The 27350-nt window shown below is 40.2% G+C and overlaps 1 protein-coding gene across 1 annotated transcript; it reads right to left on the bottom strand.

The window, feature by feature from the left end:
- On the bottom strand, positions 1–23444 carry mtnr1al (melatonin receptor type 1A like). The gene is made up of 3 exons (XM_020511573.2): positions 23405–23444; positions 17337–17474; positions 1–770 (listed from the first exon to the last, which is right to left on the bottom strand). Exons 1-3 carry the CDS (start codon positions 23442–23444, stop codon positions 1–3), a joined length of 948 nt encoding a protein of 315 aa, XP_020367162.2.
- Between the last annotated feature and the right edge of the window lie 3906 nt (positions 23445–27350).

Raw genomic sequence — 27350 nt, 5'->3', positions numbered from 1 at the left:
CTAACACGAGAGCTTGGTAATTTCCACTATAATTTGTTTATATTCCCTTCGGAAATTGTGGTTTAAAACACCATACACTATGGCATTTAGGCAGCTGTTGAAATAAGCCATAAAATAGCTGGCAGTGAAGAGCTGCTCTGGTATCAGGCTGGCCAAATGTGGACTAACTGCTACTGCCAGGCCAATAAAGTTCAACGGTGCCCAACAAATAGCAAAGAGTACAAACACAACAAACATGGTCAGGAAGTTCCTGAAGTCATGGGGATTTGTTTTGGATCGATTGTCTGACTCAACTCTTCTCCTAACTTGAATGACAAAGATCCAGATACGCAGATAGCAATATGAGACAATGATGACTGGCAGAATGAAATGAATGACCACTACGATGGCCGTGTAGAAAGAACTGACTGACTGAACAAACGTGCAGGAGTATATGCGAGGATCATACTGAAGAGATTCCATGAAGAGATTGGGAATGATTGCTACACAAGTCAACACCCAAACCAGTACCACAAAGCATAATGTGCTCCTTTTGCTGAAGATTTTGTCATACTTCAGACCATGACAGATGTAACAGTATCTGTTGATTGCAATGCTGGTGATGTTAAAAATGGAACCAATAACGCTTAGCCCCATGAGGAAACCACTAATTTGACAGTGGATGTAGCCAAGAACCCATCCATTGTGGAATATTGCTATGAGTATGAGAGGATAAGGATAGATTGCTACGACAAGGTCAGCGACAGCAAGGTTCACCACAAAGGCATTTCCTGTAAAAGAGCACAATTGGTTAGTTCAGCAGTAAACAGCATTGCTTTTAATTGCAATGGTTGTACTAGAATTTGTAAAACATGCGGCATGTGGAGAAGAGAGATGCTAAAATAATTCATCAATCATATAGTCTCCTAAAGGCCAATTTCAATTAGTGCTCATCTGGTTGGAGTATTATTTCCAACAATGCTGGCTTTCAATTCCAGCATGGCTGCTTTCCTCTTGTACATCTGCTCTGAAATTGGGCAATCTATCTGAAAGTTATGGGTTCCTGTCCAACTAGACTACACAACAGTTTGTTCCTTCAGTAGGGGATGGGAGAAAAATGTAAGTAGAATAAGCATGAGCTACAGTGTAGAGACATAGTGAGTGGTTTTTTCTAGAAGTTACATGGTTAAACGTACTAACGGCAGCCTTGTGACTGGAATTACCAGCAAATCCCCCTATAATCCCCGTGCACAGCACCATGCCAGTTCAATGTGAACAGTAAGACCCGGATGCTCAGATACATTCATCAGGGATGACACCAACAACAGATCCGTGTCAGGAGCCAACTGCTAGGCATCGAGGGTCAGCTCAGCCACATGATCATTCTGTTGACTACTTCCTAGTCTCCTGGCTCACTGGTGGCACCTAGAAGAGGGATGATGTTAGCCCCTGATAGGGAATTCTGTATCTTCTCCTGTTTAGATGGATGTGAGGAAGAGCAGGGTGGTTGTGTATGTGCTCTAACTCTTTGAGAATCAATCAGAAGCAATGATGGAACCTCTACAGGAAGGATTTAACAATATACAACTTGAGGAGGGCCCATTTCACAATATTCAATAAAGGAGTCATCACTCCTGTCCTAAAGGATTGATTCTGATAGTCGCTATGCATATTACAAACAGATGTGACTAACACCGCATACAACAGGTGGGCAGGTTTTATGGGAAAGGAACAAATTTGCTCATGACATCACCTGCTCCACTACTGTATTTCCCCTACATTTATAACTGCAGCATGGAAGAAATGAAATTCAGCACTACTCCTTCTGACCTCCATGCGTTTTGAAATGAGGGATTTTGTGGAGGTGTGAATTACTGTTCAACAAGTTTCAGTCTTGTTCTTTGGAAAGATTGCCAAATCAGATCAGGGTGAATTGGCAAATGTTCATCCATTGATGGTGTCACGTTATTGTGTTGCAATTAACACATGCTATTTGACTGTCTTCTAAAAGAAAAGTTGGAACACACTGCCATTTATACAACAAGAGACAAGCCAGGTGGAAAGATTGGGAGTTGCTTCTGTAATCAAAGTCAAATGGTTTGCGGTGGGATAAAACTTGTAAAACATTAACATCAGAAACATATTTTGTTGTTCTTTACTTTTGCTGGAAACGGTTCATATGTTTGACAATGACAATGTTTGAAGACCGGATCAAGCACCATCACAAATGATCCCAAGTCAAAATTAGCTTACTAATCACACCACTTAGACAATGCATGCAGATTGGCCAGAGTAGTGGAACCCATGGAAAAGAAGCTCAGCCAGATACTATCTTCAGTGGAAATGGAGCAAAAACTTGTACACAAAAGAATTCTATTATAAAGGCATGGATTTATTGGGCTCAATATCCATTCTAAAACTCACCTACAATTTCCATTGGTTTTGATCCATGCTTTCACTTGACAGAAGATAAATGACCATTTCTCCAGTGTTTGCTAATATTCCATTGCTGTTACAGCAGGAGATCAATGGTCTAGCTGAGACTTGCATCTAGACACATTTATATGTTTGATCTACAGGGGAGCTAGTATTTTCACTGATGGAAAACTCATTTCACCTTATTGCTTGCATACCACTTAGAGAATTCATGCAGGAGGCCCTTATTTGCTAAAAGTATTTGCTCTAAGAGCAGCTCTCCTCTGACATTCATTATGATAGATGTTATTGGGCTGAATTGATTCTAATTTCCTGAACTACAGCATGGATTTGGGAGGCAAATCCTGTTATTTCTTTGACAAAATTTTAAATGAACAAATCAAATATTGTCTTTACGAAAGCACAGATCATTGACATTAGGTATCTGGAGTCTGGTGTCGGATAAATTGCTGCCTAAAGTATTTTGACAAGCCTTTAGAAGATCAGGAATCTAAATGAGCATTGGACATTTTCTTTGTATCAGCGAACTACAGTGATAAATCAAATTACTCAGTCAATCAGGTGCTTTATTGACCAATCTTGCAAGTCTGCCAAAAAAACTATCAGCCTTGAATCCTGCATCCTACGAAGATTCTGTGGAGCTTCAATTTCAATTGTGCAGTGTTGTACTTATCATAGGCAATAAGACATAGTGCCAAAAACTTCCCATGAATTTATTTTATCGCTGAATCTCCATGTACCACACAACAAATGGAAAATTCGAGCAGGGGTAAGTCATTTGGCCCTTTGAGATTGCTCCGACTCCATACCTTGCTCTCCTTTCTCCCCATACCCTTTGATCCCTGCAGCTCTAAGTACTACATCTAACTCCATCTTGAAAACATTCAGTATTTTGGCCTCAACTGTTTTCTGTGGCAGAGAATTCCACAGCCTCACCACTCTCTAGATGAAGAAATTACTCCTCCTAAATGGGCCTAACCAGTATTAGACTGTGACCCCTGCTTCTGGAATCCTTGGTCATCAGGAACACCCTTCCTGCAGTGACCCTTTCTAGTCCTGTTAGAATTTTATAGATTTTTGGGGCACAACCCTCTTTCTTCTAAACTCCAGTGAGTATAGTCGTAATTGATCCAATATTCTTTCATACATCAGTCCCAGCATTCCTGGGGTTGGAATGTGTGAGAAATTGCCTAGGAAAGGCTTTGAATTTGCAGCAGTACCCCAATTATCCATCCTTCTGTTCATAACTCTAGCTCCCACTTCATCTCAAGAGCATGTGTCTAAGTAAATTCTCTTGGGAAATTCTGCCTGCTGTTAGACTGATGTTACCTCAGCATCACCCACAAAGGGTGATGTTTAGAAATCACTTAACGTTGCACCACACTTCTAAAGGTGTCAGAATTCAAAGATTCTGAGAGATCAGGAGCAAACACATCAGCAGTAGATGTCTCTACCTCAAATGTTTTCAATTCAGAGTCATTGAGCTACAGCGTGAGACACTGACAGATGAAGGAGAGGAAACTATATTTAAACAGCTTACTTCAGACTTTGGTCACAGCTTGGAGGAAACTGTAGGTTTTGAGTAAGGCTGTTTGGCCGATAATATGCTCAGTAAAAGGAATCAGATGGGATAGAGGCTAAAGATCGACAGAACCAGATTCTATTCAACAGGTGGGAAGTGGTGATGTAGTGTCACTGGACGAGTAATCCAGAGGCTCAGTTTAATGCTTTGGGGATATGAGCTTGAATCCCACCACAGCAGATAGCGCAATTTGAATTAGAGCAAATGTATAATAAAATTAGAAAGTGTTAGAAATGTCCTGCAAGTTTTTAGTAAATGAAAGAGAAAACCTAGATTAGGTTTCAGTTCTGTTGAAATAAGTCAACAACAACGTTAGAGTTTATGCTGGGTTTCCTAAGTTAAAGCTACTGCAGAATGCAAGTTAATATTTTGTTTAACTTTGACCAGATGGCTGAGGATGCTGAGTAGTTTTAGTATGATGTTATTGTAAAAGAATCCACTGGTCTGATTCAATTGAGATGTCTGAGAAGCTGTGCATTAAAATAATGATTGCAATTATTGACTTGGAGTTAGCTTGGTGTAGCAGACTGGCACAGCCTCCCATGACCTCTGCTGCCACCTTTTGATTGCATTTGACAATTCATTTGTAATGAGTATGGTTGGTTTGTAATTCATAGGTGCAATGCTATATACTGTTTAATCTGTCCACATTATCAGTAAAAATGAACAGACAACTTGAGGATAACAAAGTCGGCATATGGTAGAGAAGCCACCATTGATTTGTGTAGCAATTCAGAAAAAAAAAATGGCAATGACCAGATAGTATATCTCACTTTTTGCAAAGAATGGACTAAAATTAAATGTCCTAGTAGTGGAGGGGAGGTGTAGGTGCTGTGGAAGGCAATGGGTTCTCCACCCTGAATCTTCCCACCTAATTATATGGCCCTCCCATCTCCCATGCAGCTTTCAGGGACATTAAATTCCACACAACGCTGTCATGTACTCATGAATGGTATCATTAACCTGCATGAATGTATGCACTCCACTTGCCTTTAACCAATGCCTACACCTGTGTGCTCAGTAGACCTAAAGAAAAAGTGAGCACACATGCATTTAGAGAGGGATACCTTTTTCATAAATGACTTGCCCACATACCTAAGAGTATTTGACTTATTTGAACAGATGCGCAGGATCCTTGCAATAGATCTGGTCTCAGATATGCAGAAATCTTGACAAAGCCTTGCCTTATTAAACAAATAAATCCATTTACTGCTATTTAATACTGTATGTAATTGCAGTAAAGCCAGCGAACCATCCATAGTTCTGCACAAACAAACGATTAATTGGATGCTTCAAATAAGGCTTAAAGACAGGACAAAAAGTCCTAACCAAACTTGAGAGGGATGACAGGTTCTTCCTCTCTGTAAACATGACAGAATAATTGAACTGCATTTTCGCTACAGCTAGCTTCTGAACTATATTGCTTAATACTGCATTGTAAGCCTGGATGGTAACTGATGAAGTTTGAATACAATTGAAAATCTTGAAACTTGTAATGATTCAATAAGAAGGGAAGAGTTTAATAAATGTTTCTTGTAGTGTACATTGGATAATTTAAATTGTAGCCCCCAAAGTTGAGAAGGTGCTGGGTTATCTGATTGAGGTATTTAAAATAATGAAATGAAATCAACTGAGATGGGGAATGACTCATTCCATTTTCAGCACGATATTAAAAGAAAAGGGGATGTTCTTCTAAATTTAGAATTGAAAGCAACTGCAGGGAAAATGCCTTCACAAACTTCATAGATTCCCTACAGTAGGGAGCAGACTGTTCAGCCCAACAAGTCCACACTAACCGTCAGGGCATCCCATGCAGACTCATCCCCCTAAAACTCACCCTAACCTACATATCCCTGAAAACTACAGGCAAGTTAGCATGACCAATCCACTTAGCCTATACATCTTTGGACTGTGGGAGGAAACTGGAGGAAACCCATGCAGACACAGGAAGAATGTGCAAATTCCACACAGACAGTCACCTCAGGTTGGGATTGAACCAGGGTCCCTGGTGCTGTGCGGCAGTAGTGCTAACCACTGAGCCACCGTGCTACCCCCAAAGTAAACAAGAATATAGAATATAATGATCTTAGGGGTCATAGATACCAAAGCAACAGATTCTGTAGCACAATAGGGGAAGGAACTGGGATTAAAAGGTAAGAGACTGCTATAACTAATATGGAATATAGCAAACACAATGGACCAAATGTTTTCCTGTCTTATTGGTCAAAAATAACACATAAACCAGGAGGTTAAAAAAGTCGTTTGCAAGGGGCCATCTATAAATTCTGTAGTCCAAGTGGTGTAGGGATATCTCCTGTGCTGTTGGGTAAGGAGTTGCAGGATTTTGACCCAAAGCATCAAGGTTCTGGAAACTTTCACTTCATAGGGGATATTACATTTTGTGTTATTTTCAAATTCGCATGAAGGCCCATCATTTTAGGACTAAGTGTTGAACAGGGAGCTACTTAGCTGTCTGAAGAAAGTAGGAAAGGATACAAACTTGCACTGTCTTTACTTTTGATGACACTACACTCTACATCCTGCTAAAGCTGTATTTGAAGTACATTAGGATATCAAGCTAGAATGATCAGCTGTTTTCAGTACTGACAAGATTGGATCAGTACAGTAATAGATAGTCTCTCTTAGAGTCATAAATCTTTCTTTAACTACAAAGAACCAGCCTCTTCGCTTGGTAACCACATCTGAAAAATACTCAAAGAGTAAGTGAAGATGGATGAATAAGTGTTCAGTTATCTAAAGGATTAAGCTCCAGCTGCCACAGTCAATAAGATTTTGTTGGGAGGTGTGTTGACAATGAACTGTTGATGTTTGGTGCCGTTACTCTGAAACTGACCCTAATTTCAGGAGATTGGGCATGCACAGATCAGTTGGGAAATCCTGAAGACGTAATCTATCAGTCAGCGTTCTGACATTGGTTGCCCCATACCCACTTGATACAAGCAGCAACCAAATTAGTGCTACCTGCTAATTTACTTGATAGTAATGCACAGTCAGGGCTGAGGAAACAGTTGAGTTGCAGCAAGCCTCAGCAGAGGACAGAAATTCACATAAGACTCACATCACTTGAAGTTAGCCCGCGTCCCCTAATGTGGGAGTATTTTCTGGCTATACAAAATGCTGGAAGAGGCTGGGGAAGAGTAGCTAATCTACAGAAAGGATACCATGCTACATGGGGTGAGGAAATTCTCTAAGTAAATTTTGCAAAGTCAGTAGGACCAGATAGCCAACATTGCCATTGCAAACAGTGTAGCCCCAAAAGAAACCGAATCCAGTGCGACAAATTTCTTATCTTTTCCCTACAATGCTTGAAAATCTGTCTATCTCAACCTTTTGCCCACTTTATCCATATAACCCAGTATACCATTGGTAAACATATTCAAAGACTTAGCCTCTACAGCTCACTGAGGCAGAGAATTACAAAGATTGACAACACTTTGAGTAAAATAATTTCTCCTCATTTTGGACCTTACCAGCATTCCCCTTATTTTTAAATTATGCCCTCTGATTCTAAACTCCCCAACCAAGGGAAATTTCTTCCCTGCACTTACCCTACCTATCCCTTTACGTGTATTGTAAGTTTCAATGAGATCATCTCTAATTCTTCAAAAGACAATGCAGACAGTTTGCCATGTGTCCAGGTGAGGACCTGGAAACAATCATTATTACGGAAGAGGTAGTGTTGGGCAAGCTAATGGAGCTAAGGATTGATAAGTCTCCTGGCCCTGATGGAATGCATCCCAGGGTACTAAAAGAGATGGCGGGAGAAATAGCAGGTGCACTGGTTGTAATTTTCCAAAATTCGCTGGACTCTGGGGCAGTCCCAGCAGATTGGGAAACAGCAAATATGACGCTACTGTTTAAAAAGGGAAGTAGACAAAAGATGGGGAATTATAGACCGGTTAGCTTAACCTCTGTAGTGGGGAAGATGCTTGAGTCTATTATCAAGGAAGAAATAGCAAGGCATCTTGATAGAAATTGTCCCGTTGGGTAGACGCAGCATGGGTTCATGAAGGGCAGGTCATGCCTGACAAATCTTTTGGAATTCTATGAAGACATTATGAGCGAGGTGGACAATGGGGACCCAGTGGATGTGGTGTACCTAGATTTCCAAAAGGCGTTCGACAATGTGCCGCACAAGAGGCTACTGCATAAGATAAGGATGCATGGCATTAAGAGTAAAGTATTAGCATGGATAGAGGATTGGTTGACTAACAGGAAGCAAAGAGTGGGGATAAATGAGTGCTATTCTAGCTGGCAGTCAGTGACTAGTGGTGTGCCTCAGGGATCGGTGTTGGGACCGCAATTGTTTACAATTTATATAGATGATTTGGAGTTGGGGACCACGTGTAGGGTGTCAAAGTTTGCAGATGACACTAAGATGAGTGGCAGAGCAAAGTGTGCAGAGGACTGTGAAACTTTGCAGAGGAACATAGATACATTGAGTGAGTGGGCAAAGGTCTGGCAGATGGAATACAATGTAAATAAATGTGAAGTCATACATTTTGGTAGGAGTAATAGTAAAAAGGATTATTACTTGAATGGTAAAAAGTTGCAGCATGCTGCTATGCAGAGGGACCTGGGTGTCCTTGTGCATGAATCACAGAAGGTAGGTCTGCAGGTACAACAAGTAATTAGGAAGGCAAATGGAATTTTGTCCTTCATTGCTAAATGGATTGAAATTAAAAGCAGAGAGGTTATGTTGCAGCTGTACAAGGTGCTGGTGAGGCCACACCTGGAGTACTGTGAGCAGTTTTGGTCTCCTTACTTGAGAAAGGATGTACTGGCACTGGAGGGGGTGCAAAGGAGGTTCACTAGGTTGATTCCGGAGTTGAGGGGGTTGGCTTATGAGGAGAGACTGAGTAGATTGTGATTATATTCATTGGAATTCAGAAGATTGAGGGGGGATCTTATAGAAACATATAAAATTATGAAGGGAATAGATAAGATAGAAGTAGAGAGGATGTTTCCACTGGCAGGTGAAGCTAGGACAAGAGGGCATAGCCTCAAGATTAGAGGGAGCAGATTTAGGACTGAATTGAGAAGGAATTTCTTTACCCAGAGGGTTGTTAATCTATGGAATTCCTTGCCCAGTGAAGTAGTTGACGCTACTTCAGTAAACGTTTTTAAAAAAAAGTAGATTTTTTTTGAACAATAAAGGAATTAAGGGATACGGTGAGAACGCGGGCAAGTGGATCTGAGTCCACGAAAAGATCAGCCATGATCTTATTGAATGGCGGAGCAGGCTCGAAGGGCCAGACGGCCGACTCCTGCTTCTAGTTCTTATGTTCTTATGTCTCTTCATAGGACAGTTCCACTCTCTGGGAACCAGTCTGGGGAATGTTTGTTGCACTCCTTCTAATAATATCTGAGATAAGGAACCCAAAACTGCATACAGTACTGAGGTGTGGTCTAACCAAGCTCCCGCACAATCGAAAAAAGACTTCACCACTTCTTACTCAAATCCTCATGCAATGTTAAAAAATGCTAATTTCAAGTGCCTCATTGGATTTGGACCACAGTTAAACCTCTGCAAAATTACTCTTAGGAAGTAAGAGTAAAACAAAGAATAGAACAAAAGAAAGAATATTTAGTCATTTCTTAACCAATTCATCAGTATCATTTTAAAGCTAGCTTGTATAGTTGGCTGAATGGTAGCTATGATGAGTACAACTCGCTCCAAGGATCATACCCGGTTAGGCTACATGGGTAAAGATTTCCTTACTGTTGGCTAGAAAAAACTTATTCAAAAAGCATCTGTTTGCAGAACCCAATTAAAAATCCTGATAAAAAGTTCATTTTAAAAATCAGAATATAATTTTTATTTGCTTAGAAGCTATACTGGGGTCTTTGATTTCCTGATTTTTAATTGGTCCAACATTGACCTTCAGATGCCAGGCCAATTTACTTCGGAATTCCCTCAGTAACCCTTTCTGCCTCTCTTCCCTCCTTTAAAATCCCCTTAAAACATATCTCTTTGGTTACTTTTCTTTCTCTAGCATCTCTTTAAATGACCTAATGTCAAATTTTGTTTGAAAACACTCTTGTGAAGTGCTTTGGAATGTTTTACCATATTGAAGGCACTGTTTAAATGCATGTTGTTATTGTAAATCTCTCTACCACATTACCTCTCTCTTCTTTCTTAAAAAAATACTCTTTAAAACTTAGCGTTTTCATCCAGCCATTGTTCAACAGAACAAATACCTCTTTTGGAGATTGGATTTCCAATTTTGTGTGGAAATGTTAATTTGAAGCCCTTTGAAGGTTTTTACTATATTGAACACAAGCTGTTTAATGTAATGTCTACTATGTATCAAATCATGTTACACAAACTCTACTTAAGCATTGTCCTTAGTTAAGCAAAATGACAGCCAATTAATGTACGGCAAGATCCCACCTATAGCAGTTCAATACATGGTCGGTTAAATTTTTGTTTGTGACTTTTATTAAGGGAAGAATGGAGTGCCAAGATAATTCCCTGCTCTTTGGAAAAATGTCACAGGGTCTTAAAATTGTTTTAGTCATTTGCAGAATGCAAGATTGCTGCTAACACCAGTACTTTTATCCTTTTCCAATTGTCTTTTGAGAAGGTGTTGATAAACAGCCTTCTTTAGCTACTGAACAAACGATTGAATGTCTGAGCCTTTTCAGAGGACAGTTAAGAGTTGGTTTTATTGATGTAGGTCTGGAGTCACAAATAAGCCAGAGAATGCAAGGACAGTAGATTACCTTCCCTCAAAAGCATTTTTTTATGGTTACCACTACGAATCAGACTTACTTAATTAACCGTATTTAAACTTACCAAATGCTTTGATGGTATTTGCAATCATATCTCAAATTCATTGGTCTACATTTCTGAATATATCTATCATCATAACTTGTTTTTACCTTACCCAGTAACAGTTAATGTTCAACAGGTTGGTTGGATGGGTTTCTGCTTTACAAAAATATTCTACTTTTAGTAGCATGCAGGTCACTTTCACTCAGTCACATATCAAATAGGTGACCTCGTACTATTTGATTGCAGAACCAAATAGGTCACATTTCAAATATTATTTCTTGATGCAAAAACCTTTATTTCTATGTTTACCAATGGCCTTTATGACACAAAGTCTATTTTGCAAGAGTACCGAAGCAATCATTAAGAATGCTTAAAAAGAACCTAGCATATTCATCCGTCTATTCAGACATTTGTAGATATGGTAAGTGAATTAAAGTGATAATATCTCTGAACATTGTTGTTTCACTTTGGAATGATAATTCTACTCCAAAAAAAATGCCATGAGTGCAAACTGGTTACCTACACTTTCTAATGCTGAAATTTAAGAATAAAAGAATACATACTTAAGATTTATAGTATAGGAATAACACAGTATGGAGCTGGAAGAACACAGCAGGCCAGGCAGCATCAGAGGAGCAGGAAAGTTGATGTTTCAGCTCAGGACCCTTCTTCAGAAATGGGGAAGGGGAAGGGATTTGGGAAATAAATAGACAGAGGAAGGGTGGGGCTAGGGAACGTAGGTGGGATGGCAATAGGTGGATACAGTCAGGGAGTGGTGGGAATTGGTCAATGGGATGGGAGGGGTAGATAGGTGGGAGAGAAGATGGGCAGGTCTCATCCCATGTCCAACTCTCCCTCTCATCCCCGCTTCCTTGACCTGACACAACCTGCCCATCTTCTCTCCCACCTATCCACCCCTCCCATCCCATTGACCAATCCCCACCGCTCCCTGCCTGTATCCACCTATTGCCATCCCACCTACCTTCCCTAGCCCTACCCTTCATCTGTCTATTTATTTCCCAGCTCCCTTCCCCCTCCCCATTTCCGAAGAAGGGTCCTGAGCTGAAACGTCAACTTTCCTGCTCCTCTGATGCTGCCTGGCCTGCTGTGTTCTTTCAGTTCCATACTGTGTTGTCTCTGACTCCAGCATCTGCAGTTCTTGCTATCTCTTATAGTACAGGAATACACTTTCTGTCCAAATGGTTTATTCCAGTGTTTCTGCTCTACTTATGCTTATTGTAGCTGACCTCATCAAACCTAGCAGTACAGAATACATATGTTGGTCACCACAATTGCTCCCGGTCATAAGATGTTCCATATTCTAACCACCCCGGGTGAAGAAAATTCTCCTGAATTCCTTAACTGGATTTATCATTGACTACTTTATATTTGTAACCCTAAGCTTTTGATTCTTCTCCAAGTGAAAATCTTTTCTTTAGATCTACCCTATTGAAGTCTGTCATAAATTTAAAAACAATTTAAAATTGTAAAGATTAAGCCATCCGTCATCTCCCTTCTTTATTTTCAAATCCAGTAAAGTCACTCAAGATACCTTTACCAGGTATCATCTGGTATAGAGAGTCAAATTTGTGCATATTTATTCATTTCAGTTCATTACAGTTCATTCATTACAGGATCTCCGTTGGTCATGAAAGAAGAGTAATATATTAATATGCCAATACATTATTTGTATAGCAATACACATAACCAAATCTAGATTGCAATTATTAACAAGGATGATTCGCTTTCTGTATCAGTCATTGAAAAGTAATTTCTGCTCCATAATCAAATTGCTTGCGCACATTTCCACGGTCTGTGAACTGTGGAGACATTGGACAGGGCCCTTACCTGAGAGATGAAACAGCAATAGAATGGGACTTGCATCTAACTTTGCATCTAGCTCTACTCTAATCCAGTTTCACTGGATATGGGCACATTATTGGTAAAAATGGATGTGGCATATTCCTCATTGTCACAAGGTGGAAGAACTGGGCTGGCTACAACCAGCACCTGGTTGCAAGCCACCAATGGTTGCTGCAATAGAACTATCACTGAGGACCAGAAGAGATGCTGTCAACTATAAGCAATCTGAAAGATCAAGGGAGCCTTGTTGCTTCAGCACAGACTGCAAACTGCTGGAGGAGGTTTGGAGGAAATGAAACCTCTACTAAGCTCTCTCCCTCTTCTTCATATTCAGTCTACCACCAGTGCTGTCCTAGGGCCACATTCGATGTTGTGGTTCTGCTAAACCATAGTAAGTGACCCTGGATGGAAGGTGGGCCATGGAAATAAGCATGTACCTAGTTCCTACTATACAAGAGCTAAGAAGTTATGTTAAACCACTGTAAAACATTAACTTCAGCCTCAACTGGAGGATTGTGTTCAGATTTGGCACTACACTTTAGGAAGGGTTTGAAGACATTGGAGAGGATACAGAAAAAGGCCACAAGAATAGTTTGAAGAATGAGTAACTTAATTTACAAAGAAAAACTGGAGAAGACAGGACTGTTCTCCTTGAAGACCAAGCAATATCCTGGTACCCTCTCCAGTGTAATCACAACCCACCTATGATGTGGAATCGAGAACTGCACACAATACTCTAGCTGTGGCCTAAGCAAATATAATACAATTCCAGCATAACCTCCTTGCTCTTAAACTCTGTGCTGCAGCTATAAAAGGCAAGTATTCCATATGCCTTTTTAACCACTTTATCTATGTCCCAACACCTTAAGGGGCCAGGGGACATACAAACCACTGATCCCTGGTGCTCTCCAGGGTCCAACTATTCATCATGTATTCCCTTGGCTTGTTTTTCCCGCCCTAGTCCATCACTTCACATTTATCTGGATTAAATTCCATTACCATTGATCAGCCTGTCTGAGCAGCCCATCTAAAACCTCCTGTGATCTAAGGCAATCCTTGTTACTATCTACCCCACTCCTACCTGCAGCCATTTTCTTAGAGCCAGTACACACAATGAGCAAATGGTATCCTCTGTTCTGCAAGGATTTTTTGATTCTATGATTGAATGAATGCCTTTTTCCTTGAGTTTAACTTTTACCGCAACAAAATTCACTTTTTTGTTTCAGAAGCAATACAGGTTACATGTTCAGGTCACCAATAATGTGTTGATTCAAACCCTTATGTTATAATACCTCAGCCCCTGACCTCACCACTACATTGAATCAACTGGCAGAGGTGATAGTAGCGACTCCTGACAAGTTGTAAGCTTTTGACTGAATATGGTGCTGCAGTAATGCCCATTTTATCCATTTTTAACACAAAAACATTGTTTTCATCTTAAAATAAACAGAAGAAAACTTAACGTTATAGCTTTGCTCAGGACCGTTGAGAAGAATGCAGCAGGACTGAAAAAGCATTATCAATTAAATTTGAGCACTGACCTGCTCAAAACTTGTCATTTATCAACTAAATGATAAAGGTTTCTAGCACTGAGGATTTGTTACAATCACATCAGGATAGCTGTCTATTGATACAAGTCAAAGCAGATATTCTGTGAAGGGGCAGGTTCCGGGTGAAAAGGGAACCTATGTATGAGGTATGCCATAAGAATACACACCAAAGCATTTTCTGGGCAGTGTGTATGTTGTTTTCATTTGAGAGCAATCAAATGTCAAGCACCCCTTTGAGAAAGAAAAAGCATTGATCCCAAACTCCCTTACTTATGGGCTAAAGAACTTACTCATGGTCTGGTAACCACATTGAAAATCAACACAAACTATGATGTGAAGCGTACCCTTCAACTCAACAAAACTTCAGATGATTACAGCAATGAGCAGCAGCCCTACATTATTTCTCAGTAAAAGTGAAATTAAAAAAAAAGTTATATTTTATATTATCAATGATGAATAGAGGCCTCAACTTGGATTAGGATAAATTGCAGTTGCTGTGGCTATATAGGCTATGATGACAATGGTGTGCAGCAGTCACGAGGAGCAGACAAACTACTGTTGCCAAAGTGTGAAGGAGATGATGGTCTCACTGCTTTTGACTGGAAATGCTTACGATCATGGAGCTCCCATTGTTTTATCTGTTTAGTGTGTGGCATGTTTCAGATCATGTATGGTCTTGTTCAATGTGTCACATGAACTTCTATGTAAAGTTTACAAATGGGCTTTATTCCTAAGTGGAGGCTAACTGAGCCAGCAGTGAATGTTGGCTCAACCAAATGGCAAATTCCATGTGTTACAGAAGATTCACTATTCATCTCAACATGTAAACATAATGTACATGTAACATAGCCATTGTTATGCGAGTTATTGTGGCTATAGTATCGCCTGAGTTTAATATATTATCTAATGTTCTTATGGTTGTCTGGTATTGCTGAAAAATAAATATTTCCCACTTTGGTTTTGGTGACAAACACTTGAGTTGTTTCAATGGGCTTGAAAATTGAAAACTTAATTTAATTTTTGCTTGAAAATTTTAATCTCTTAGAGCCTTGTGGAAGAGAGTGAAACTGAATCTATTTGATTTGATTTATTACTGTCATGTGTACCGAGGTACAGTAAAAAGTGACTTATGTGCTTTACAAGCAGATCCTACTATACAGATATTAACTGGGGCCAGGCAGTTCTCCTACACTGATGGAGTTTAGAAAACTGGGGACTTGCATGGCAATTTGATAGGTACAGTGCCCATCCTTCTGGTGTCAGGCTATAAATTTCAGATTTATTGAGCAGATTTTCACAATACGTGATTTAGTTAAAAGCCATAATAAGTACAGTACCCAATATAATCATCCGTGTTTCACTAAAATAGTCAAAAAAAGAAATATGATAATGGAAGTGTTATTTAAAGAGGACAGGAGGAGAAAGGGGATGAAAGAGAGTGGAGAGAAGGAAAGGCAAGATGGAGAGGAAAGAAACTGATGAGAAGGACAAGGGGGTGACTGAGAAGGAGAATCAATGAGTGTAGGTGGGGTATTGATAGAGGGAGGGAAAGAAAGTGAGAGAGATGGAGGGACAGAGGGAGAGTAAATGGCTAAAGAAGAAAGAGAGTGAGGGAGGAGTGAAAGTAGGACAGAGAGAGGAAGAGGAACAGCAAGGGAGAGAGATGCCAGAGAAAGGAAATGAGAGACAGAGACAGAGTCAGAGAGGGATGTGAGAGATGTTCCATACGTGGGAGGGAGGTAGGGAGAATGTGCCAAGAGACAGTGTAGAGAGGAGGAGCGAAGAAAGGATGTGGAGATTGAGGTTGGGATGAAGGCAGGATAGTGGAAAAGGAAACAAAGGGAAGGGGGAGAGACAGAGAGAAAGAGACAAGGGGACAGACAGAAAAGTCTTAGAGTCATAGAGGTATACAGCACAGAAACAGACCCTACTGTCCAACTCATCCATGCCAACCAGATATCCTAAATTAATCCAGTCCCATTTGCCAGCATTTGCACCAGATCCCTCTAATCCCTTCCTGTTCACATAAATGTTGTAATTGTATCCACCGCCTTCTCTGGCAATGCATTCCATACATGTACCACTCTCTGCGTGAAAATGTTGCCCCTTAGGTACCTTTTAAGTATTTCCCCTCCCATCTTAAACTTACCTGCTCTAGTTTTAGACTCCCGTACCCTGGGAAAAAATAAAAACTTTGGCTATTCACTCTATCCTTGTCCCTCATGATTTTATAAACCTCTATAAGGTTGCCCCTCAGCCTCCGACGCTCCATGGAAAATAACCCCAGTCTATTCAGCCTCTCCCTATAGCTCAAACACTCCAACCCCAGCAACATTCTTGTAAATATTTTCTGAACCCTTTCAAGTTTAACAACATCTTTCCTATAGCAGGGAGACCAGAACTGAATGTAGTATTCCAAAAGTGGCCTAAAACAATATCCTGTACAGCTGCAACATGTCATCCCAACTCCTGTACTCAATGCGCTGACCAATAAAGGCAAATGTATCAAATTCCTTCCTCAATACCCTATATACCCGTGACTTCACCTTTAAGGAACTATGAACGTCTCCTTGTTTGGCAACACTCCCCAGGACTCCAGCATTAAGTGTATCAGTCCTGCCTTGTTTTGCCTTATCAAAATGCAACACCTCACATTTATCTAAATTAAACTCTTTCTGCCACTCCTTGGCCCATCCAGTCAAGATCCTGTTGTACTGTGAGATATTAGGGAATTAGGGAAGCATGTGAGAGGGGAATGGGAAGGGTGAGGGAGTGGGGCACTGTGACAGATGGTGAGAGAGGGCGGTGAGTGGAAGGAAGGGGGAGAGAGACAGGTCAGAAGGAAAGAAGTATAGGGTTGGAGGGGAAAAGGAGGGATCAGAGAGGAAGAAGACAAAGATGGCTGAGGAGTAACAAGCTGAGAGGGAGGGGCGTTGAACTGGTGATCTAGCGACCCCGCTCTATCCTGATCCTTGTCCCTCCACTCCAAGCTGAATGGACAGACACAGGGTTTGGTATCAGATGGACTGGTGTCAGATCCCCCTATGATTTGCGAGCGGCGAAAGCCCGCTCTCTCCACTCCCTGCAAAGTTACCAGTTGGGGTGAGGGGGCGTGTTACAAACTTGCCTGCTTTGCGCAGTTTCTTGTTTCTGAACACTGACACGATGACCAGTAAATTGCCCAAGATATCGACTACGACGGTGAAGATGAGGACGCTGGCCATGGTGCTGATGACCAGGGGTCTCCTGTCAGCAAGTCTCTCTGCTTCCCCAAGGGACAGATTCTTCGGCAAAATCCTGTTCCCATACATCGCGCATCATCCCATATCGGGGGAGGGGGATTCGCTGACAGCAAGCTCAGTCTATGAAATGAATGTAGCTTGGTTTGCAGACACTCCGGCAACACATGGATCTTGAGTGACTGGTGAGGATCCTCTCACTGTTCTTTTCACCTAGCGCCTATCCATCACTTGTGTCGCCACACTTCGCCCAAGTCCTCTGCTCTCCGGTTACTTTAATATCTCGCCTCTTTGCTACGTTTGGACCAGGAGCATGTGGCGTCGATTCAACTCCGGAACTGTGATTGTATGAAAAAAAAAAGATAGACCGGGCTGGGAACAGAAAGAAACATTTAACCACTTCGGAGCCACTGGCAAGTGAAACGACATCCAGGTATGGTGTGGAGAATGTAATCTGAATTTCTCTATAAAGCTCAACAGCTATGCACAGTCATATACTGGGATACATGTACGTGCCTTCAATTTGCCTTTCAAACCTGATTTGATCAAACCTATTTGATCACTACTTAGGTCACTTGTCCTAATAGCTCCTTAAGGGACTGGAGATTGAATGGTGTTTGATTTGTAATTGTGCCTTCATTACCTCCACTCCTGACGACTTCAAGATACCCCTGACTGACCTTTCACTTCTACCTTCTGTAAATTTAAGATGAGCAAAAACTTCACTGCCCTTATAACTATGCCAAACATCCTTCACTCAATGGGCCGAATAGCCTCCTATGAGGAAATTATTTGGACTATATCACTCCGATTCTTACTAATCAATATTCACTCCCAGAGAAGCAATATCTGGATTTTAAAATTCTCATTTTTTTTTTCAAATGCTTTCATGGTCTCATCCTTCCATATATCTCCTCCAACCACAATCCTCCAAGATCATTGCATTCAATTAATTCTGGCTTCTTGGAGATTCTTGATTTTTATCAATTTATTATTGATAATCTTCCCAGACCTCTCTGCCTTTTGACCCAGTTTCCTCCTTTAAGGTGCTTCTTAAAACCTACCACTTTCACCAAGCCCTTAGCTAGTCTATATTGTCTATACCACTTTATGTGACTTGGTGTTAAATTATATTTTATAATGCTCCATTGAAGCACCTTGGGATGTTCTATTTCATTAAAGATAGTGCAATTTTACATTGCATTTGTGTATAATGCTACAACCAAGTTAGGAATAGTGGACTGATTCCATTCCTTGCCCCATACTTCTACTGGCCACAACAGACTGTGAACTTACAAGGGAAATACTTGCCAATTTTGGATAAATTAGACTGTACATAACTCAGTATCAAAAATAAGTCAGGAAGATTCCTTAAGCTAACAAATACGTATTTAGTTTATTTGCAAAATACTTATTCAGGCAAAGATTGAAAAAATAACAAAAAATTTAAACTGTGCAAATATATCAAACTGCAACACACTCTACGCCCCCAATCAAAGAAAAATATATAAAATATATGTATGCAGAACATATTCTTTTTAAAAAGTACTATAAAAAGCAGTTAATTTTTTTAAAAATCACAGATTTTCCAAATGCTGGCCTGTGACTGAAATCAGCTTCTACATAAGTTATTGTTACTCAGTTTCTCGCTGGATCTGTTAAGGCTGGTTGAAGTCTCTTTTTCTAGAGATTGCGTGTTGATTCAGACTTCTCCTTTAAGGATTTCCCATGTACAGCAATGAGGATTTTCGTTGGGCTTTGATTAACAATTTATCAAAAAATATTGATTAGAGAAGTTTCTGAGAAAGAGAGCAAAGGCAAAGGCTGTTGCCCTGTGGCAAATTCTATCTGACTGTCTCTGTTCAATCCAATATATCTTACATCCACAAACTAGGTCATATGAGCTATCACTGAAAGCATTGCAGAGTTCTTGACTCTATTCAAGCAACCTATGTTATGTGAAAATGCATCATTTATGCTGCTGTTGTGTTCTTTTCAAAAGGTTCAAGATGCATAAGTACTGCCAATGATATAAAAAAAACTTTAGATGACACATCTTCATATAAAGCCCAGTACATTTTTAGTAACAAGGTCTTATACTATTGCTTAACTATATTGTCTTGCTCTGAAAATTGATGGGTTTCACATTGATAAATTAAAATTTAAACAAAACATAAAAAAATTAATTCAAATTCTCAGCTCAGTCCAAACGAGAAATGACACTAGATTTAACCGATGATGCAATAGGTTATCAGTCTCTGTGTTGCAGATTCGAGACATTATCTGCTGACTTTACAACATCTTATGTGTTTCACTTTAGCATGTGGATTCCGATGAAAATTAATTGCAATGGCATGGCTGACATTCCAAAGCCTGTAACTGAGAAACTAATGACATGTAAAATCTCTCCTCTGATTTTAAACTGGCTTTCAGGCCTTCAAATTCTTGTTTGAAGTTATGAAAATTCCTTGTATTCAATGTTTAATGTTTGTTCAGTGTATGAGAGAAGAATGGTGCTAATTGATAACGCTGAGGCCACCAATAATTGCCAACTGTATAAATTGCTTTCATAGAATCCCTCCAGTATGGAAGCAGGCCATTTGGCACATGGCATGGAGTCCATATCAATGCTCCAAAGATCATCTCACCCAGAGCCATCCCTGTAACCCTGCATTACCCGCAGTTAATCCACCTAGCTTGCACAACTATGGGCAATTTAACATGGCCAGTCCATCTAAACTGCACATCTTTGAACTGTGGGAGGAAATCCAACCACTTGAAGAAATCCCACACAGACACGGGGAGAATGTACAAACTCCACACACACAGTTGCCCAAGGATAGAATCGAACCCTTGTCCCTGGCACTGTGAGGCAGTAGTGCTGACCACTGAACCACTGTGCCATCCTTTTATCAGGCAGATACTGTTTCTTGACACTTAAAATATCCGGTTGCAACTGCTGATTTGACTATGTCTGTTCACAGATGTGTTGGATTAACCTAGATGCCTCAGATGAAAAATTATTGGATCAATTCATAAGGAAGTTCTTATAAATTGGCAAGTGATTAGTAGAACATGCATGCCTCTGAACTTGTTAACTGTACAGTTTGTTCAGTGGAACCAATTTGTATTCCCACTGCCAACATCTGCAGCTCACCATCTTGCCACTCCTCCCAGAGAGTACTACACTCAAAATACTTAGGGGAAAAAAAAGACTACTTCAACAGTTTGGACAGATTACCCAAGTTCTTTTGAGCATAATCCATGTCGTGTTAAATCAAATTAATGTGGTAACTTTTACTGAGAAGAAGTTTTGGAGAAAAAAAAACACCCAATTATATTCTCAGAGACAAAACAGGCTGTACATTTTAATCAGCAACAAAGCTACAGAATTTAATGCAACAGACCACAAAGATTTGTAGGTATGAACCTCCTCTTTCCTGTTATTAGTTTAAATTTGGCACCCAGTCTCCAGGGGTCCAGATGTCAGAAACAGGATAAGCAGCTATTCACATTGGTGTACCTTCACAGACAGTAAACCAGGACCTAAAATGCACCCAATCTCTTCGATTGCAATTGAAATCTTCAAACGGTGAAATAAGGCTTATGCTTTTCTTAATAAAAGCAAAAACATTAAAAATTAATGCATGTATATTTTTAAAATCAAGTTAAGAAATTTGTATTTTCACTGATATAAAATTATAGTATTTTAAAAATAATTTCATACTTTTCCAAGTCAGTGAGTATTTAGCCCCAGTTATGAAATCAGCATGCCATGAAAAACCCTTATTCAATAAGGTGTACCATTTTCAAGGGCTATAGCAAGACTAACAGTGTAAAAATTGAATTTTTTTGTCAGTTCACTGATGGTTTGTGGATTGAGTTCTGAAAGGACCTCAACAGTTCACCCTCTGGATCATTGATAGCAACTTCTGGATTTGTTTTTTATCTGTAAGTATGTTGGCTCCAAAAATTGCTGCCATTTCAATGGAGTAATGACAATGATTTTTGATAATTTCTGCAAACTAGGAAACCCTTGGATCATATTAACCAAAATGGCAATTTTTCAGCCATATAGTTCAGCTATGTTGAGCATCAAGAGAGTAAGCCAAGGTTGGATGGTCTTTACTTTAATGGTAGGAGCGTAATAGGTAAGACTGCTGAGTTAGTGGCGTGGATTGACACATGGAAGTATGGTATTGTTGCGATCACAGAAACATGGTTGAGAGAAGGGCTCAACTGGCAACTCAACATTCCGAGGTATAGGGTCTTTAGATGAGACAGAGGAGGGTGTAAAAAGGGCCTTGGTATAACACTATTAATTAAGGAGTCAATTACTGCAATAAGGAGAGATAGTATCTTAGAAGGGTCCTCAAACAAGGCTTTGTGGGTGGAACTTAGGAATGCCAAGGATGCAGCTACTTTACTGGGAGTGTATTATAGGCCACCAAAGAGTCAGCGGGAAATAGCGGAGCAAATATGCAAACAGTTCACAAAGGTGTGTAAGAGTAATAATTGGGCAATTATACTGGCGATTTCAACTTTCTCAACATAAATTGAAATGGTTACGGTTTTAAGGATTTAGAGAGGGCGATTTCTTGAAATGTAACCAAGGGAGTTTTTTGTATCAATACATAGAAAGCCCAGCAATGGATGACACAATGCTGGATCTGGTTCCAGGGAAAGAAGCAGGACAAGTGTTCAATGTGGCAGTTGCTGAACATTTAGGAGATAGCAACGACAGCACAGTATGGTTCAAATTTGTTCTGGACAAGGACAAAGACGGCCTGCAAAATACAGCTTTGGATTGGGGGAAGGCAGATTTTATTAAAATAAAGCAGGATCTGGCCACAGTAGACTGGGAACAGCATCTTGCAGGTACGTCTACAAGGAGCTGGGGAGAGAACAGATCCAACATGTGTCCTTCAGAGGGAAATGTAGGAGCAATAAGTTCAGAGAACCTTGGATGTCTCTGATAATTCAGGACTGGATAAAGAAGAAGAGTATGTCTTTTATCAAGTCCAAAGGGAGCAATTCAGCTGCAGCCCCAGAGGAATGCAGGAAGTGCAGGAGGGAATTCAAGAAAGCAATTAGAAGAGCAAAACAAGGGCATGAGAAATGACTTGTGAGCAAGATTAGGAAGAATCCTAAGATATTTTATAAACACTTTAAAGGGAAGAGGTTAACCAGGGAGCACGTAGGGCTCATTAAAGACCAAGGGAGCAATCTCTATGTGAAGCCGCAGGATATTGGAAGGGTATTAAATAAATACTTCTCTTTGGTCTTCACTCTGGAAAAGGAGAACTTAAGTACAGAATACAGACAAAGGAGCGGTGAGTAACTTGCACCAGTTTGACATAGGAAATGGAGAGGCATTGGAGACTCTGTCGGGCTTAAAAACAGACAAATCCCTTGGCCTGGATGAATTGCATTACAGGCTGCTGTGGGAGGCAAGGCAAGAAGTTGCAGGGGCTCTGCCAGAAATTTTTAATTCCTCTCTTGCCTCAGGGGAGGTGCCAGAGGACTGGAGGACAGCTAACGTGGTTCCACTTTTTAAGAGGGGTGGCAGGGATGAACCAATAAATTATAGACCGGTGAGTGGTAGAGAAACTATTGGAGAAAATTCTGAAGGAACGAATGGATACCCATTTGGAAAAGTGTGGTTAATTAGGGATAGTCAGCATGGCTTTGTTAGAGCGAGGTCATGCCTAACAAATTTGTTAGAAGTTTTTGAAAATGTGATCAAGTCTGTGGATAAGGGAAATTCAGTTGATGAAGTTTTTATGGATTTTAGCAAAGCTTTTGATAAAGTCCCACATGGGAGACTGAGAAGGTTAAAGCACGTGGAATCGATGGAAACTTGGCAAGATGGATCAGAAACTGGCTTAGTAATAGGCCAGAGTAGAGGTAGAAGGCTGCTTGAGTTACTGGAGGCCGGTGTCCAGCAGTGTATCACAAGGATCAGTACTGGAACCCATATTATTTGTTATATACATAAATGATATAGAAAATGATCATGAAAATGTTGTGGCAAAATTTGCAGATGACACCAAGACTGGTAGCATGGTTAATAACGAAGAAGATGGTTGTAGGTTACAGGAAGATATAGATGGTTTGGTCAGATGGGCAGACCAGTGATAGATGGTGTTAGATCATAAGTGCTACGTGATGCAATTTGGAAGAAGAAACAAGATGAGGGAGTATTTAATGAATGGCAGACACTGAGTAATTTAGAGGAACAGAGGGATTTTGGGGTAATTATTCACAGATCTCTGAAGTCGGCAGAGCACATGAATAGGATAGTTAAGAAGGCATACGGGACACTTGGTTTCATCAGTTGTGGCATAGAGTATAAGAACAAGGAGGTACAGAACATTGGCCACAACTGAAATACTGTGTTCAATTCTGGTCACCTCACCACAGGAATGATCTGATAGCATTAGAGGGGGTACAGAGGAGGTTCACCAGGATATTGCCTGGGACGGAGAAATTGAGCTATAAGGAGAGACTAGATAGGCTTGGATTGTTTTCTTTAGAGCAAAGAAGACTGAGGGGTCACGATTGAGGGGTATAAGATTATGAGGAGTTTGGACAGGGTGAATAGAGAACAGCTGTTCCCTTTGGTTGAAGGGTCAATCATGAGAGGGCATTGTTTTATGTTAAGGGGCAGGAGATTCAGAGGGGATTTGGGAAATAAAACTTTTTCACTCAGCAGGTGGTGGGAATCTGGAATGCACTGCCTAAGAAGGAAGTGGAGGCTGGAAGCCTTACAATTTTTAAAATCTATTTGGATGAGTACTTCAAATATCGTAACATTCAAGGATGTGGGACAAGTGCAGGGAATTGGGATTAGCGCACTTTAAGTGGTCATGATGTCGGTCTGAACTCGATGGGCTGATGTATGATGTATGTGATGCATAAATCTATGAATCTAGTCCTGCCTAAACCTATATTTTCATGAAATGTCACATCAGCTCTGAGAATGTCTGCACAGTGAAACAGAACTACCTATATTGTCTATGACTGCACTCATATATCTTCATGTATTGTTGCATATGTGTTTATCTTCCATCTTCCACTATAGTTTTATACTGGGTCAGATAAATTCTGTTAAAATAATGATAATGCAAATGTTTTTTGCTGTTATTTGTAAATAATTGGTCAGAAAAGCTTGGGATGGGGTGGTGGAGATTGTTAAGTGCCACACTTCCTGTTCTATTCATGCTGCTCCACTGTTAGCTTCACAAAATCTTCCTTCCTGCTTTACAATGAATTAAATGTTATTGAAGCTACTGTGCTTATGCAGTTGATATGGTCCAAATGCATCACAGAACGTGAAATCTTATAAACTCTACTATAAAGTAGAGTGTCCTTTTATCAATCTGCTAAATTTTAATTATTTCCAATAAACTGACACTGAAACTATTGCAAGCATGAAGTTTCATTACTTTAACTTTAGTTGGAGACTGACAAATATTAAGTTTGTTTTTTACTTTTTCTTTCTGCTTCTTATTTCTCTTTCCTAACTCAATTTTTCTCTTCCCCTTATTTCCCTTTTTGTACCTGATTTGCCACTGAGACCATTCACTCCTTTTTCAGTCCTTCCATTATTAATTGTACAATTCATCAATCTGATTGATTAAGAAAATTATTTACAATCTCATCTCCAAAAGCACATACAAGCAGGAGCTGACTCATCTCTGTGCTGTTGGTAGACAGCTTCAGGCTTCTTGTTCAATCCTCAGTACTGTGTTTCAAATCTTGCCAAAGTCAACAATTCCTCAGCAAGAGAGCATTGTTGGCTTTGACCCAAACTGAACAACTGAAAAATTCTCATGCAGCTCTCGCTCACCTCCCAACTCTCATTTTGAGCGTTCTACTAGCAAATCCATTGATTTCCATCTCAGCTACTATTCTACTTCCAGTGTCCTGCTGCATTTTAGTCCTGTTCACCCATCACAAAAACCCTTATCCTTGTCAACTCATTGATTTTAAAACTATCATCTAGGTTTAACAATTCCTCAATAACATTGTTCCATTCTATGTCTATGGACATTTCCAAACAAGTGCTCCAGCTCGCACTATTTGCCATTGGGAATGATGAATTCTGTTCCCCATCCTCCATGAGCATAACCACACTATTTAACATTGTTGTCAATGAATTTAGCTAGCATTTCAAACCCCACTTGCTTTGCTATTATCTTCCAAACATTTAAAATGCTCCACAGTTTTCTCTTTTGCTTGTTACCTTACTCACCCCCTCCAACTTTCACCCAAATTCTATACAATGCTGACTTACCTTTCTGTGAAGCACTTTAGGACATCTTATTATATGAAAGGTACAATATATATTTGTAACATGATTTTATGATTATACCTTATTGACACTCAAAACAGAAGCACACATAATGCCAGAAGGGCAGCAGTGTGCTATATTTTGGCTTTAAACATTTCCCCCAATGACCATGTTCACAAACCACATTTGAAAAGACATCTAGATTCATATAACTCTGTTACTTGAGCTTCTCTTTAGGTCATTATCTATTCAATCTTTTAAAATGCTGCAACATTAAATGAAGATTATAATATATATTTGAGATTTTCCATTTTAAAAGAGTTAGAGTGGTGAACTTTCTGGCAGAAATTGAAATCCTACTACGGGAGCCAAAAGCAGGAGCACATTTAATCAAGTAGGCGGTGGGTACTGTGCAGTGTTTTGCTAGGGGTGGTCAATTAACAGGCTGCTTTTGGACCTGCCATCGAATTGAAAGCATCCCCTACCCACCTCCAGACCTCTCAGCTCAATCACCAAGGAGCAGGCACCATGTTCTGAAAACACATAAATTTCTTTAGGGATGCAGGGACCAGGTGGTGGGGGTGGGTGTGCGGTGGTGGTGGTTGGGGTAGATGCTATGGTTGCAGTGCTTCAGTTGCGGGGTGGCGGGCTGAGGGTTTGCGATCGGGACACCTTTCTGAGGACATGGACATTCCCCTGTACCACCATCACCACCTGGGTGGTCTTCTGACATAGAGGTAGCCCTTCACAGATGGTCAAAACACATTCTTGGTTAGTGGTCTTGAACTGACCTATTACATGGCTCAATTGGCTGCCCAGTTGGCAGCTATGCCACTAAAGTTCTTGTTACTCCCCTCCTGACACCTTCCCCTGACATTTTTCCAGCCCTCCAGCATCTCTGTTCATTTCCAGTGAGCCAGAAAAGTTCAGCTCATAGAGTCATCATGAAGAAGATCATTTGGTTCATTGTGTCCATACTGGCTCTCTGTCCATAGTGTCCCATTCACCCACACTACTCTTATCACTCCGAAAGTGTAACTCCCTCAACTCCACATTCAATTTCCTTTTGTAATGCGTACACAATTACACAAAAGACAATGTATGGCTGGAGGGTGGGTGGAGAAAAAGGAATGGGTTTAATTGATAATTCTTTCAAAGGACTGACACAGACTCAATGGCCTGAATAACCTCCTTCTGTGCTACAACAAGCGATGAAAATAAAGCTTACACTGATTGTTTTTTGAGTTCTCCAGTTTGTAATTATTATGAAAATCCCAGTTATTCCTGGCACCTGTTGCAATGTCAATAAAAGCAGTAAGCATGTTGAATGTTGTGAAACCAATTAATCACTGCTTTGAGGTGGGAGGCAACCTGTTGTCTGATGCATTTGAATGGATCTTGAAATACTGACTGGAGTCTAGTTTGGAACTGGCTTCTTTGAGTAAATATACTGTCAATCCATTTCCAAAGAAGATGACAATACAGTCAGCAAGAGGTTTAGAATTGTAAACAAACCTTGCAATTTCTTCTTCTCCCTTCTGCCATGCAGTCAAGGCAAAGCATGTTTTAACTTCTGAACCAATAGACTTTTTAATCTCAGAAATGT

This window comes from Rhincodon typus, chromosome 12 (assembly GCF_021869965.1).
Source record: "Rhincodon typus isolate 14 chromosome 12, sRhiTyp1.1, whole genome shotgun sequence".
Classification (NCBI taxonomy): domain Eukaryota; kingdom Metazoa; phylum Chordata; class Chondrichthyes; order Orectolobiformes; family Rhincodontidae; genus Rhincodon; species Rhincodon typus.
Note: the sequence above shows the minus strand (reverse complement) of the source record. Positions and strands in the feature narration are given on the sequence as shown.

Excerpts from the sequence above, each read along its gene's own strand:
- mtnr1al (XM_020511573.2), bottom strand. The coding sequence starts at position 23,444 with ATGTATATAACAAATAATATGGGTTCCAGTACTGATCCTT. Across the intron at positions 17,475-23,404 it reads GGGTTCCAGTACTGATCCTT|CAGAGAGACTTGCTGACAGG; the intron begins GTGATACACTGC and ends CCCTTGGGGAAG. Across the intron at positions 771-17,336 it reads CAAGAAACTGCGCAAAGCAG|GAAATGCCTTTGTGGTGAAC; the intron begins GCAAGTTTGTAA and ends GCTCTTTTACAG.